This window comes from Rhamphochromis longiceps, linkage group LG7 (assembly GCF_057381845.1).
Source record: "Rhamphochromis longiceps isolate RC_006_pf linkage group LG7, R_longiceps_female_GT1.1, whole genome shotgun sequence".
In the NCBI taxonomy this organism is placed as follows: domain Eukaryota; kingdom Metazoa; phylum Chordata; class Actinopteri; order Cichliformes; family Cichlidae; genus Rhamphochromis; species Rhamphochromis longiceps.
In genome coordinates, this window is record NC_140563.1 from 47675494 (window position 1) to 47690331 (window position 14838).

The window sequence follows — 14838 nt, forward strand, 5'->3', positions numbered from 1 at the left end:
TATATTGTACTTCCATGTATGTTTTTCTTTTGCCAAGAATAAAAAAAAAAATCAGCACATGGCGACACGTTTCCCAACTCAGCAGAAAAACAGCAAGTATGGCAGCCCTCCTGTTCATTCACCAGCCTTTTAATGCTAATGTAATCAACAGAGTGTACAATTTCACACCCCTCTGTAGCGTGGAATGTATTAAACAATCCATCAATCCAGTCACACCCTTCGTGTGGCTGGATTGATGGATTGACGACTGAGAGTGTTAGGACAAATACCCAGTAGATGTCGAGTGTCATTTTAAAATTTAATTTAGATGAATTAAGGCAGATAGGAAAACTGTGGATGTGCTTCTCGGGTGTAAATGTGACTAATTAATGTTGCACGCATAATATCTACATGTTCACGGACCTGCAAATGCAGAGATGTGCTATAGACTTTGAAAGACAAATGTGAAAGTTAAAGCTCATAGTGTAATGCTGCTCATCAACTGCTTAATGAAGCGGTAAATGAGGTGTATGGAACCATATGCGCGTTTCATATTCTCTTTGAGGTGAGAAGTAAGGTGTACATGTTGGGGATGCACATGGGCTCAGCAATTCATCGGCTGCTCGTTCTCTTCTTTGAAAAGATGAAAGCACATTTCTTACATTGCATACAATAAAACAGTAGCTGTCCTTGAGCCTGTTACTTTTTTGCAGTGTTTAGTTAAAGAGCAGATTAAGTGATTAAAATTCCTCAGCTATTTTTTTCCCAGTGGTCTGGAGTATGTAGCCTGTTTGTCAGCTGTTGCAAACCTATTCAGCTTGTCTTCAATGTTTGAATAAAACAGGCATAAAAAGAATACAATATGGAATACAATATACTTTTAATGTGAATATATCGGGTGTGCCTATTTTACAATTCAAGACCCCAAACACAGAGCAAACTGATAATACTGAGCAATGTGTACCTAAATAGATTGGTTAGAAAAAAATGTGACAGCTTGATTGACTGCAGTAGGTAGAAAAAACCTTTGTCATCTAATACTACACATGCTGTCTTCTGGCACAGCCAAGGCAAGTGCAAGCTTGAAGCATGGTCTACAGGCCAGTGATAAAGTACTGTAATTTTTTTTAATCAATATGTAATGCAGCGCTCTTCATTTATTTGCAGTTCATATTATACTGCAATATTGCAACGACACATAGGACTACATCCATGCAGCATTTCTCTTAAGTTTGAACTCTTCTACACTGGCCAACAATCACACTGACATATTAGAGCGTCAAGGAAAGTATATAAGGAAAGTTAAAAAAAAAGAAAAGAAAAAAAGATTACAGGTAAAAAAAATACTAATTCTCAAACTGCTGCTATTGAACCATAAGATTTGTACTTGATTTTTCTCAGCTGTAAGGTGGGACGTTAGGGCCACATGAAGTAAACAACATTAGTCAAATTGTCAAAATGCGGAGATTAATCTTGCACCAGTCTCTGCTTTTGTCCTTGCTCTAATAAAAGGATGTTGTGCTTCTTGGGTGCCATGGCCTTCAGCTTAAGTGGGTTCATGCTGTGTGTGTTAGAGGCTAAGCAAGTAGCATTTCTACTACATGGTTCTGACACTGTTGAAGGTTGCATGAAAACAAAAGAGTTTTTTGTTCTTAAACTGTATGTCAGTCAGTCATGAAACTCTCTTCTGTCACCATCAGTCAGTAAAATAAGGATGACTCTAAATGTTCAGTGATGCGAGCCTCTTTTTGAATATACAGTTTTCACCCACTTCCAGTCATTTACCAATATGCCACACTGCAGACCAGTAGCAAGGGAAATATCTACTCATTAAGAAGAATTCACCAAAATTCTCTGTGCTATAGATTAAAATATGATGCACAAGCATGCTCGAAAGAAATTAAATATCAAATTACTTCGCTTGAAAGTAGGAGACATTACACATACATATAGGATCTTGGGGGTGGGCACAATCACGGAGTCCAAATTACCATCGGGGTGTATACCTCACCCCTGACGTCGTTGCCCACCTCTCAATTTTAAATACACTTAGTCATTGAGGGCTAGCAGGAGGGACTATGCGCTTACCTGCTGCTCCTTGGCAGGTAGCTCCATGCCCTCCTGGGTTTTAATTGCACCTTAGAACACATATGCATCAACACTACAATGAGCGGGTGGAGGGAGGTTTGGAGTCTTCTCCCACCCCCATTCTCTGCGGCCTGCTGGAGCGGGAGGGCTAGTAGGAGGAGTTGGCCGTCCGACTGCGGTCTGGGGTGTGGGGCCTCCCTGCTGCTGCGGAGTCGGGGTGGTCTGCCTCTCCCCACCGCAGGGAAAAGGGTAACACCACCTGGGTCTGGGTGCAATTCCCCCCTCCAGGGGCAAGGGTACCTAGACCCGGTTTGTAGAGTACGCTTGGGGAGTGTGATTGTGTGTACAGCATCTCTTTATGTCTGTCTCCACGTTGGTTGAGTGTGGAGTGAGTGCATATGAGAGCATGAGGGTGGGAATGGATGTTTGTGTCTGTGTGTGCCTGTATGTCTGTGTCTATATGTCAGGTTGGGTATCAGACGCCACCTCTCTGGGGACACCTCAGGCCCTCCAAGGTTTGGAGGCCTATCTCCACCCACCACCACTTCCCCTGCCGGTGGCGGACTCCCTCAGGTGTCGGTGTGTTGGTGGTTCTTTGTGTCTGGGGGTGGGCGTCCGGGTACACACCGGCTCACTCCTTGGCGGCCGCTTGTCGGGGCCTGGGGCCTGGGGCTCGCTCGGGCCCCTTTGGAGGTGGGGTGCCCCCGGCCTCTCGGCCTGGGGCTCGGTCACTCAGGCACAGCTGGGGGCCGGCGGAGCTCACGGGCGCGTCACTGCAACTCCCCCTGACTTCTGCTCCGCGGCTGCTGGGCGAGCCCTCATCTGGGACTCTCCTCAGCTCTTACTGGGACAGTGGCGCGGCTGCCCCTCTGTTGGTCTTCCATGGTCTCTTGTGTTCTGGGGGCCTCTGGATGTCTGGAGTTTTGATCTCCTCCATACCCGCTTCACACCCTGGAGGACGGGGCTGTGGCCCCCCCACACTCCCTAGCAGATCATTACATGGAGAAACCTTTGGAATGCAAGCATGCTGATCCACACAGGTATGCACACATGGGTATTCACAGACGCGGACTAAAGCTTTCTTGGCTGCTGCCTCAAAGCACACTGTGCGCTGTCTATCTTGCGTGCTGCACAATATCGTTTATTATTTAGTAAATATTGATATCTATGACTAGCTAGTTTATTGTGATGGTGCTTTGTTTTCTCTATTATTATGTTGCTCTTTGTTGTTTGCTGTCTCCTCTGTTTGTTTTTTTTGTTGTTTGTTTTTTTTTTTTTCTCCATACAGGTGACCCAGGAGTTCTTTTTTTTTTTTTCTCTCTCTTCCCCCCCCTTCTCACCGTCTCTTCTCCCCTTTGGTTTTCTTTCTTTCTCTCCCCCTCTTTCTCTCATTCATTCCCCCTGTCCTATTTATTAAAAAAAAAAAAAAAAAAAAAAAAAAAAATGACAAAGGATGAACTGAAGCTCTGCCATCACGTAATGTCGCATACTGCTGTTTCTGATGTCATTTAGAAAAAAAAAAAAAAAAAAAAAAAATGAAAGTAGGAGACTGATTAATAACATGGGAGCCGCTTGAGCGAGTAGATGTAGATTAGTGTAAAGCGGAAAAATTACATCTGACATGGCCAAATCATGCCAAGAATTAGCCATTTAAAACTTTAAGAAGGGTCTCTTTGGGCAAGGAACCAGAGGAGAGACAGTTGGGAGTGATGTGCAGCAAGAGGTCTTGCAGCGACTCTGCCTCGCAATTCACAGGACTTCTGCTACTAACATCTAGGTGCCAGATACCACAGGGGACCTTTAGAGGTCTTACAGAGTCCATGCCTGGCTGGTCAGTGCTGTTTTTGCAGCAATACCAAAGCATATTAGGTAAAGGTGTTCCTAATACTTATGTCTACATATGGCTTATGTATCTATACAACTTTATCTTGATCATCATTTATAGCAAAAAAGACACAAATATGGTCTTTCTTCAAATAAGCATTCTTTCTAGCATCTTTATTCCACAGACAATGGATCACTGCATGGTGACAGCACTTTCAAACCAGCAGCAATAAAATCTATAAATCTGATACATGTTGATAGGTTCAGGATCAGAATACTAAAGCGTTAAATTGGTAATCCAACTTCACTTCAAAGAGATGCTAAATGCACACACATGGAAAAGGCACAAAAATGAAGAAAGATACTCAACAACTGTTATTGGAAACACAACGCAAATGAGCATCTGTTCATTTCTGCCATTCTGTCTGACTCATGTATAGATTTTACACTGAATATATGCAGTGTTCTCATTAGTATTGCTGGATAGAGATTGGCCGTCATTGAAATATAATACAGATAAAGCGGTTTCCTGCAAAATGATTAGTATCCCTGTAATTGGTGCCAAGGTACAAGAACTAAGTCATTTTTTGTGGTGTGAGAATTGGCCAAGTGTCCACTGAAATGCTTGCAAATTTACTGCTGAGATTAACTACTTAAAGTTCCTATTTTTGAAGAAAAGTCCAAGTTATGCAGATGATATATATTATTACACTAAACTATATATTTCAGCTTAATAAATCACACTAAAAACCACAAAAAAAGGCATTTAGATGTCTGGGGCTCTTTCATCGTACATTAAAGTGATGAAACCTCAATTTTCCATTGCCCTTGAAACTATTTACAGTTTATAGGTTCATGCAGTGATAGCTCTACTGCAATGCTGAATACTTGTTAGTTCTACATGATCAGTCAGTGCTATGCTGTATGAGTCCTGCTACTGTTATAGCGCTCCATACAGCATTGTGGGATTACACAAATTCTTCTTTCTTGTCCACATTTATTCTATATTAGCCAGTACATAGGACAGCTAGTGTGCAACTGTTTTCTACTATCACGGTTTTTAGGTCCAAGCGACACAGTCTCAGAGGCCACTGTAGCTCCATGCTAAGAGAAAAAAGGTCTTTAAGCAAATTGTTCTGATGCAGCTCGTCACCTTGGACAGAAGACCCTCTCCCATTGTAGTCCAAGCCTCTCAAACCCCAATTGAGGGAATCTGCCTTTAAACAGTCCATGTGGATTGAGTGAGCCCAGGGTCCGCCTTCTCCAGACCCTCAGGGCTATATAAAGCTCCACCAGAGCCTCTCAGGGGTTAGAGGAATGTGATTGCCAAACAGAGCCCTGGACTTTTGACACACACTCACATGCAGTACATACTGCCTTCATGCTGGCACCCATGCTTCACACGATGGTTGATTTCTCAGAGAAATACCTGGAAAGGTAAGAGCAACTGTGTTGGGCGTGTGTGGATTTAACTGCGGTTTGAATGTTGTTAACGAGAATTAGAAACATCAGCAGGGAAATTGAGAAAAGTGTGAGCAGGGGCTGGTTTGAGTCCCACATGGATTATTGCTCTTAGGCTGGTAGGAAGCTATCTGACCTCTACATGGATCTCATTTGACAGTCACAATGAGGGAAAAGAGTCCCCCACGAGGCTGAAGGACTGAGACTATTTTGGAGGAAACAGCTTTTACTTCTAACTTGAGGCTGTCCCTTTTTCTTAATATACGCAGCCTGGATTTCAGGAATAGGATTGCTCATGTGGTCTTTGTGGCTAGGAAGGTGAGTTTCTCTGAAATAGAGCTCTTTTTTTAGCCTTGATTGAGGGAGATGGTGGACGTGATGGTGTTATATTTATAGACAAAATTTAGGACAATTCCCTTTTTCATTGTTCTTCCAGGAATATTCAAGGGCTACTTCCTGTTGGTTACGATTCCCATGATTATTATCTTGATGAATGTGGCTTGTGTTTCTGGACACCACTGTTTCGTGAGTGAAGAATCTACAATGCAAGTGCTTACAATTTCCCCACATAAATCTCACAGTTATTTTGACACAACCCTTGACCCGTTATAGCGACACACACACAAATACACAAACAGGCACATGTGCCAGCACAGCGTTATTTGTGTGTCATGTCCAGCATCTAGTTCACAGGCAAACGGCCTTGAGTAAACAAGATCTGCTGGACACAAGACTGTGCAAATATGGGCTTAACAAAAGTTTAAGCACAGTTATTATGATAAATGTAGTGAGCGGTATACTGCAATGAAGTGGAGGATTGGATTTGTCTTGTGCTTATATGGTACACTGTGCTCTGCAATATGTCTGTCTACAGCTGTCTCCCCATGTGCTACAAGAGCCTTTCCCAGAGAGTGCGGCCTACTTTCAAGAACACCAGGAATAGCCAGGGGGGTGCTATTAGTACGACTAATGTGAGCCAAGCAAAGAGGGAATAAAGAGCATGGAAACCTGCAGATAATTGCAGCGCAAAAGACCTCTTGCTCCTTCACTCAAGCACGTAAAAGTGTTCTCTCTCGCAGAGAAGCAAGCAGGCGCATAACGTGCGTACACATTATACCTGCGCCTCACTTTTTGCAGTGGTCACTGTGTTTAATAAAGCAAAAACAGCAGCATAGATATGGAAAAGGACTAGGGGCCGATTTAGAGCTCAAGAGAGGCAGTAAAGAGGAACTTTAAATAGAGAGGTACTCAAGGTCAGAGGCTGTGAGGACTGCGACTGTGTATGTACCATTAACACATAAAGAGCAGAGGTACAAAGAGCACCGGATAGATAACTGTTCAGCACAGTATTATGGTTAAGTGACTTTTGTCAAGTACAAGAAGACTTTCCATCTCCAGGACTGAACAAAATGATACGTAAAATTATGTAACTGCACTTTCTTCTGCCTTTTTATGTGAGAAGCAGCAGGCTTTGCCAGTATTACAACTGCTTCATGTTTTTATGTTGCTCTTTTATTATTTTTATATGTGTGCTAATGGTTCAAAGGGGCTTTAACCAGGATGTTCTTCCTTTGTTTGGGTGATTATTTACATTAATGTGATTGTGAAGAGTCGTCCGCACAAATCACTTAATCTAGCTCTGTAAGATAGTGAAAACCAGGACTATGAAAGCCTTTCTTGAATTGGTGGAAGTGGTGTTTACTTCCGTTGACCAAATAATCACACAGGCAATTTATTTCATGGCTGCAGCAGCAGAGTTCCTGCAATTACTGAAAGGCATACACAGAAACAAAGCGTTAATGCACTCCAGGCTGTGTTGATTTAAATAGAGAATGGTAACATGTGTCACTTATTCCACAGCTGGCATTGTGTTTGAGTTTGTTTGTTGTTGTTTTTAAATGGATGGAAAGATGATTTAAGAAGATGATGTAAGCTGCTTGGGTGTGCAGTATCCAGTGGCATCCACTTGGTGGCAGAAGAGAAACATACATTTCCTTTAGCTGTTGTGACATCATTGTCACATTATTGACACATGGGCTCAGCTTGTATAAAACCAGACAGAAATACATAAAGCAGCTTTGTGATGGGAAGAGTGAACTTTTCAGCTCTTATAAAACGCTCCTTTCTTTTTTTTTTAAACTCACATGCACTTGCAAGACAGAGCTTTCCTTTATGTTAACACATGCCCAGCTTAAACGTAAATTGCCTCGGGTACAAACTAAATATAGAACCGTCTAATAAACCCAGCCCTGATGTTACGAGTTTATTTAACAGCACAAGGTTTTTCTTTTTCTTTCCCAGCAGTAATATCCTTCAGACTCGAGCGGTTCACGAGGATGCCGTGTAAGAGCCCTGTACAGCAGTTAAACATCTGGATTTGAGTCTGTTTCACGCAGAGCGCTTGTGCTATAGCAATCAATGGATGAGTCATCTTCTCTTAAAGATATTTCCATTTCCCCGGTTACCTGGCCTGAAAAAAAGGCTCTTACATGGATTTTTCTAGATCTATATCTCAGCTACAGGGCTTTTTTCATAGAAAATTTGCATTTTTCACCATTTTAGCATTAAAGGAAGTACAAAGGAGCACAAGAGTGATAAACACAGGCCCTTTTAGTTCCTGTTAATTTCACTGTACCAAAGACTGGCTGCATTTCTCCATCAGGGCACTTATTGTGTAGTTCTAAATTAATGGGAGGGAATGTAACAAAGCAGCCAGAATTTTAATTTGCATCTGATTTTAGACAAGAAGGGCAGGTGCTTATATTTTCAAAAAATATAGGGTACCGGTATACTAATGCTATTAGTTTTTCTAACAAGGAAGCCAGTTTTTCCACAAGAAATTCTCTGCTGCTGCTTGTTTGCATGAAATCAGCATGCCGTGTGATTTGAAGCAGCTTGTGATCCATTTATTTCCTTCTGCTGATCCAGTCCTGGGTCATGGGAGACTAGAGACCATCCCAGCTGCAAACTAAAATAAAATTTAAAAAAATCTAAAACAGGAATATTACTATCTCTAAACATCTTCCAGAAAGATAATGAAAGAAAGAAAAACATAAATAGATAAAAGATCTCATCAGCACTTTCTTTTTCAGGTTACAGCTCTTTACAGTTTCCTTCTTTCTGGACTATCCCACAAGCACCCCATGTGAAACCATAAGTCTGAAAAGTGCAAATACTCCTTTTTTGTGGTCACACGATCCTGATTTTAAAGGAGCGATTAGCATTTTGCCAACCGTTCGTGCACTTGTGTGGTTACATGTGTACAGGCATGTTTCTACTTCACCTGTCCTGCAGCCTTTGGAAAAACGCAAATCAGCAGCGAACTTTGTTCTCTGTAGCTGCGACGCTACTTTTAAGCATTGCAAAAATTGCAAAAATATACGCAAACACACTGGTAGAGACTTTGAGTTTTCCAACACCTGTCTGGCATGAAAGCTCCAGTGAAGTGGGCACGAGCTGGCACAGGTGCAGAGGGGTTCTTTGAAATGGTTGTATGTCTGTTCTTTTATTACTCTCCATGAATATTCACGTGCTATATTTGTGCTAATCCGCAAGTGCCGGGCTCTTCCGTCCTCCTGTGTGTGCATGTTTGAATGATAGCTGTCTATAACTGGAAGCCCTGTTTCTTAATTTGGGGTGTGCATGCTCTCCTGGGGGGGGGGTTGTCAGTTGGCAGGGGGACAGTTTGCAGTGATTAGAGCCAGCCCAGCGCACAACGTTGTGCTGCATTATTAGCAGGCCAGTCAATCCACAGTGGAAATCAAAAGCAGGGACTCAGGAAATGGGTGTTGAGTGAGGTCACATCCCAATGAGGCAGCACGTGCTCCAGGTCAGGAAAAGCCAGGACACGCACCATGGGATTATGGGAATACGCAGAATCCTGCTGGGGGGGCCCATGGGTACAGAGGACTGGTGTGCTACCTTATCTGAGACTCGATGTGGCGCATGCGCAGCAGGGCGTCTCTGTGTGTAAGATGGTTGGAGAAAGGTGAAACAGGTGAGGTGGGCGGTCAGGAGGGTGTTGGGTGCTGCTTCTGGATGAAAGCAGCAGAGCACTTGGGGATGTCACCGTGCGCCTTTGGCCTAGGTCAGTTTTCTCTCAGAAACCCCTCAAGGCACACGGAGAATGGCGTGATGAAACAGAGGAGTGAGGACTGAGTCTCTCTCCTCCTTCTCTGCCACATTCGTTTAGTCCCTGCCGAGGAACCTGCCAGGGACACATCTACAGGAAAGGCTGTTAGAGAAATTAGATTGACACGAGAGGCGCTGACAAGAAGCGGCGAAAAAAGGAAATTGACATCTGCTGCTGGAGAATTCTGTGCCATCACACCAACATATCCGGCTGACAACTAGAATGTACATAATGCTTATCTCCTTGTTTTTCTGGCTTTTGATTGGTTTGCTTTTGTATGGATTGGATTTACAGCACCGTGGAGCTTAATTGCTGATTCCATGCGTTGGATTGTTTCAGTTATGGATTTTGGACTTGGAAACTCAACAAACTTTCTTCCCATGTCTCCTTTTTTTTGTCTTCCTTCTCTATCCACTTTATTTCATTTTCTTACCCTTCCTTCCTTCACATCACTTCCTCCTCTCTTCTACCTTTCTTTCACTCAGGGCCAAAGACATGAAGAATCGGCTGGCTTTCCTGCGGAGGAGGAATGAGTCCCCAGGAAGCAACCCAGCCGGGAAGTTAGACAAATCTATGAAGTCAGTCAAGTAAGTGGCCACTTCCTGACAGCGTGTGCTTGTGGGTGCGTGTCAGACGGTTTTCTGGATCTCACCACAACTGGTGATGACCTGGCTCTTGGAAGACAGATATGTGGGCAGAGATGGGAGTGTGCTTGCAGTTTGGCATCAATTAAATGAATGGGAGAGTGTGTGAGTAAGGCTGGCATGCCAGAAGGAAGGAAGGCATAATGCTTGGATGCAGCCCTTTAACTTCTCTGTGAACTATATTCATCGGTTGAGTAGATTCATATTTATTTGTGTGGATCATTTGGCATCAAGTAGGCAGAGTAAATATCCATCCCCAATGTATTCAAGGTATAGCTAATATAACCATAATAATCATAGTTTTTGTGGCAGTGCATCTTATCTGGTCTGCTCGATTTAAAAAGGAAGTTAATCTGTCTTTATGTCATTACTTAGAAGATGTAAGAACAAGGAAAAAGTGTAATATGCAACAACGTTTGTTGGCGAGTCAGGTGAGGTAATAGAATATACTATGAAACTAAAATATTGTCCCAAATAAGGCCTGACACGTGGATTGCAGCGGGCTAAGATTGGCCGTTAAAAAGGCATACTTCATTGCAGGATACAAAAAAAGAGGCAGCAGGGGGCAGACAGATACCCATATGAGTAGGAGGTCTTAAACCAGGCTGCGCATCCTCATTGGCTGTCTGAAGCCACTCCCCCTCTCCACTGCCTTCCAAGTTGCATTGAATGCAACTATAAAAGCCTCCCCCCACCACTACAGTGGAGCAGACTCATGGCTCTCGCTGTTGTGACCATTCATAAGGTAGAACCGAATGTGAGAGACTAGACACAGAGTGGAAGGAAGCAGTGAGAGATAGAGAGATAGAGGACGTGTCTGCATCTGCATTTCCTCTCACCTGCCCAGCAAAGTTCTGCGGATGGGTCACACAATGAGAAACCTGGCTGAAATGGGCTTGTTAAAGAATCGCTCTGCTTTCATCTGCAGGCCCACCCCAGAGGAAGCGCTCAAATGGGGGGACTCGCTTGATAAGCTGCTGTCTCACAAATGTAAGTGGCTGGATTCTTTTCCTTTCTTCTCTCGACTTTTGCCTCATGTGTTTTACATTCTTGTGTTTTACATTGCTGTTTAGTGCAGCATGGTTTTAGACTCAGAGTGCATGCTTAAGGTAGAGAAGGAAGTAGATGAGCACCGAAACTATGCACTTACTGACATATACATGCACACACATACACGTTGTTTATGTAAATGTGCAGCTTTCAGCAAGTTTCCATAACCTAAAAGACACTATTCATAATTGAGACAGAATGACAAAGTGAGACCAACACAGGCATCTCTCTCTTGTGCTGCTATTCTGAGGTTTTCCACAATTCATCACCCACAATCTGCTCCCGATTCTTTTACAAAAGCTGACACGACGCCAGCGCTACATCTGCTAGTCATTCGGTTTTGCTGGCCTCTTTATTTGCTCTCTTTTAATTTCCTTACCTCATTCCTGCTTACCAGAATGAGGTAAGAGATGACTGCGTGCATTGCCTCTGCTTATCAGCGCGGGTGATTCATGGGAACGGAAAGGTGCAGACAGGAGCTGTGGGAGGACAAGGTTTCCTGCTATTCTCTCTCCTGGATGCCTTCTTCCTTAAATCATTAACAGGACCAAAACTTTAAAAAAAAATCAGACCAAAGTGCCTCATAGCCCCCCCCCCCCCCCCCCCCCCCCCCCTTTTACACTGAAACAGTCACTTCTTTGTTCATTCGCAGCTTGTGCACAGGAGCAGCATTGCCATCATGCCCCAAATATTAAGGAATTACAGAGTCACAGGGGTGATGTCACTTAAAAGGCTGTTGAACAGTTGAATGTGCGCTGCTGTATTCAGGTTCTCTTTTTTTTTTTTCACGATTCACTTTATTCCAACCACATGACTCAAAAGGCCGTCACCGAGTTATTTTTAGACACTGAAACTCTGAGGAGGGCTTCAGCTTTGAGGTTGCCATGGCACTTTAGTCAACTCTCTCCTTGTTTATTCTCCTCCTTCCCCTCCCACCCCTCTGCTTTCCCCTCAGATGGTCTGGCAGCATTCAGAGCTTTCCTGCGCACAGAGTTCAGCGAGGAGAATCTGGAATTCTGGCTAGCATGCGAGGAATACAAGAAGATCAAGTCACAGTCCAAGATGGCCTCAAAAGCCAAGAAAATATTTGCAGAATACATCGCTATCCAGTCTTGTAAAGAGGTGAGTGCGAATAAACGCAGCCTGTAAAAAAAGGGCTTGAAAATGGTAAAGGAAATATGCATTTATTCCTGGACTTATTCTCACTTATTTTGGTTCTGCAGGTAAATCTGGATTCATACACTAGAGATCACACTAAGGACAACCTGCAGAATGTGACACGCTCCTGCTTTGACCTAGCTCAGAGGCGGATATACGGGCTGATGGAGAAGGACTCATACCCCCGATTCCTGCGCTCTGAACTCTACTTGGACTTAATCAACCAAAAAAAGCCTAGCTCCACTTCAACTTCATCTTCGTCATAAGAGACTAGAAAAAAAAGAAGATGAAGAGAAGAGAAAGATGATGAGAGTAAAAAAGAGGCCAGACTTGAAAAGTTATACGTAGAGTGGGTGGGATGTGCGCTTCTTTGTCTGCCTTTATTTTTTATTTTTGTCTTTCAGTCTGTTCATTATTTTCTGTTGTGGTGTGAGAGGTCACGGCAAACATATGGCACTGCAAAGGAATGTAGTTTACATAGTTATGGGTGAATGGCTCGACTGATGAGTGGATGGATGGATGGATGCAGACGCCCATGAGCAAGGGCTGGAGCAGGAGCTGGACGCTTGTCTCATCACTGATTTTTGTTCTCCTTTTTTCATTCATATTGTCAGCAAAAAAAATATCAATTTGTTTTTGTTTTTGTCCAGTTGTACTGGAGTAAAGGAGGAGTTGCATCATAAAAAAAAAAAGAAATCCCTGCGACACGAAGACAGTCCGGTACTGTTTTATCACTTTTCCGCCCCCTTCCTTTATTTCTTTTGAGAATTCCCTGCTTTGCTCCATCACGTCTCTCTCTGCGAAGCAACTTCAAAGCTGTCGGTACGACGCGACGTCCTCTTCCTTCACGTTCTCTCATCAGACTCTGTGACAGAGGAGGAAAAATCAAGCTGATGTCTGAATGAAAAGCCACCGGCGTGGCTCTGGTTTCACGCGCATCCGTTTAAACCCTGCTTCCGCTCGAAGCTTCTATAAATGGCTTTCACCTTAGTTTGTTCATAAGACTGTGGAAAGACGACGTGAGTGTTCAGCACAAAGACAAAGACGGGCAAAGAACACAGACGTATAAGTAGTAGATGGACTGGAGCTGTGACAAAACGCAAATATGTGTCTCACATTAAAAGACATTAAAATCTACAAACACACAAAAAAAACCAAGACGACTTGCTTCCCGTCTCCATAGACTGTTTACGACAAGGAAGGAAAATCCAAGAGGAAGAAGATTAAAAACATCTCCTTTAACATTGTAGCTCATGGACTAATCAAGGAACCATTCTCAGGACATTGCTATGACAGGTTACTGCTTAGTTTATGTGCTTTTCTGTTTCTGTTTTTATACACAGTTGTTTTTTTTACATGCTTTAGGGTTCCAACATGCACTCCCCGCTCTTACTGAGCAATACACGAGAGGTTGCTCGTTTCACAGAGAAAAAAAAAAAGCTTCACATGTACAAAGGTTTGCTATTTATTTAGATTAACTTGCTGGATGCTTCTGCAGACTTCCTCACGTCCTCCAAGGCACTCAGCTGAAAGCTCTCACTGTTCAATTTAACCACCAAACAGGTCCAGTGCTGTCCTGAACTTTTAAGTGCAATATTTTATTGTTTCTTTTTATTTTTTATTTTATTTTAATATGATATTTGGTTTGTTTCTTTGGTCGTTTTTTTTAATGGGGAAGACGGAACAGTTTGAGCTCTGTATTAACTTTATTTGTTAAGAGAAAAAAAAATACTTAGAGCTATAAGGTTGACTTACAGCGTAAACTTTCAAGAAGCATAAGTAGTTTAAGCAAGTGATTCTAACTGTGTTAACTCTCCCCTCCCCCCCGGCAGCAGGCAGCTGGGGGAAGGGGGCAATATGGTTGTAAATATAATTCTTTAAGAAAAATATGTGATAGCACATTAAAAAAAAAAAAACGAAACAAAAAAACCCCAAAAAAGCCAAACAAGTCCCTGCTGGTGATGAACGTGGGACCCGGCTGTATCTATGTAAATATGAGAGACTCAAAACTATAAGATGACATGTATTGTTTAAAAAATAAAAATAAAACATTAGGTGAGCGAGAGCAGGTACAGTCTGCTCTTTTCCCTGGTCATACACTGCTTGTAAGGAGTATCATTATCACTGTTTACAATTCAAAATGCATCTCCGGTAATAGCAAGTGAAAACAGTAGAGTACATGTGGTGTCATTGCTAATGATAAATAAACCAACCAACCGATGACATAAGATGTCTCTTGTCTGTGCATTCTTTTTCTTTTTTATGTTATTTTGTTTTTAATGCCTATCTGTGTTGGTCACAAACATGCTGAGATGTAATGTGATGTGCTCTTCAGGTGGTCCGTGAGCTCCCGCGCACTCCCAGAGAAACAAAACACATGCATTAAGCCTGAAGTTTCTCGAAGGAAGTGTTGACATTTTGGAAAATGCATTCATTTGCCTTTTTGAAGCTAGCCTCGGCACATAATTATATTAGGTGAGCATAAAAACTGGATGACATTTA

General features: G+C 42.8%; 1 protein-coding gene across 5 annotated transcripts in view; it reads left to right on the top strand.

The window, feature by feature from the left end:
* rgs3a (regulator of G protein signaling 3a) overlaps positions 1-14566 on the top strand; it is a 155563-nt gene extending 140997 nt beyond the window's left edge. For all 5 annotated transcript variants that reach the window (XM_085413984.1, XM_085413987.1, XM_085413988.1 and 2 more), the window contains 4 exons: positions 9970-10071; positions 11057-11118; positions 12134-12300; positions 12402-14566. In XM_085413984.1, the coding sequence (XP_085270110.1) occupies positions 9970-10071; positions 11057-11118; positions 12134-12300; positions 12402-12602 (532 nt within the window). In that variant the 3' untranslated portion in view covers positions 12603-14566. The remainder of the gene's footprint in view (positions 1-9969; positions 10072-11056; positions 11119-12133; positions 12301-12401) is intronic.
* Positions 14567-14838: the final 272 nt, after the last annotated feature.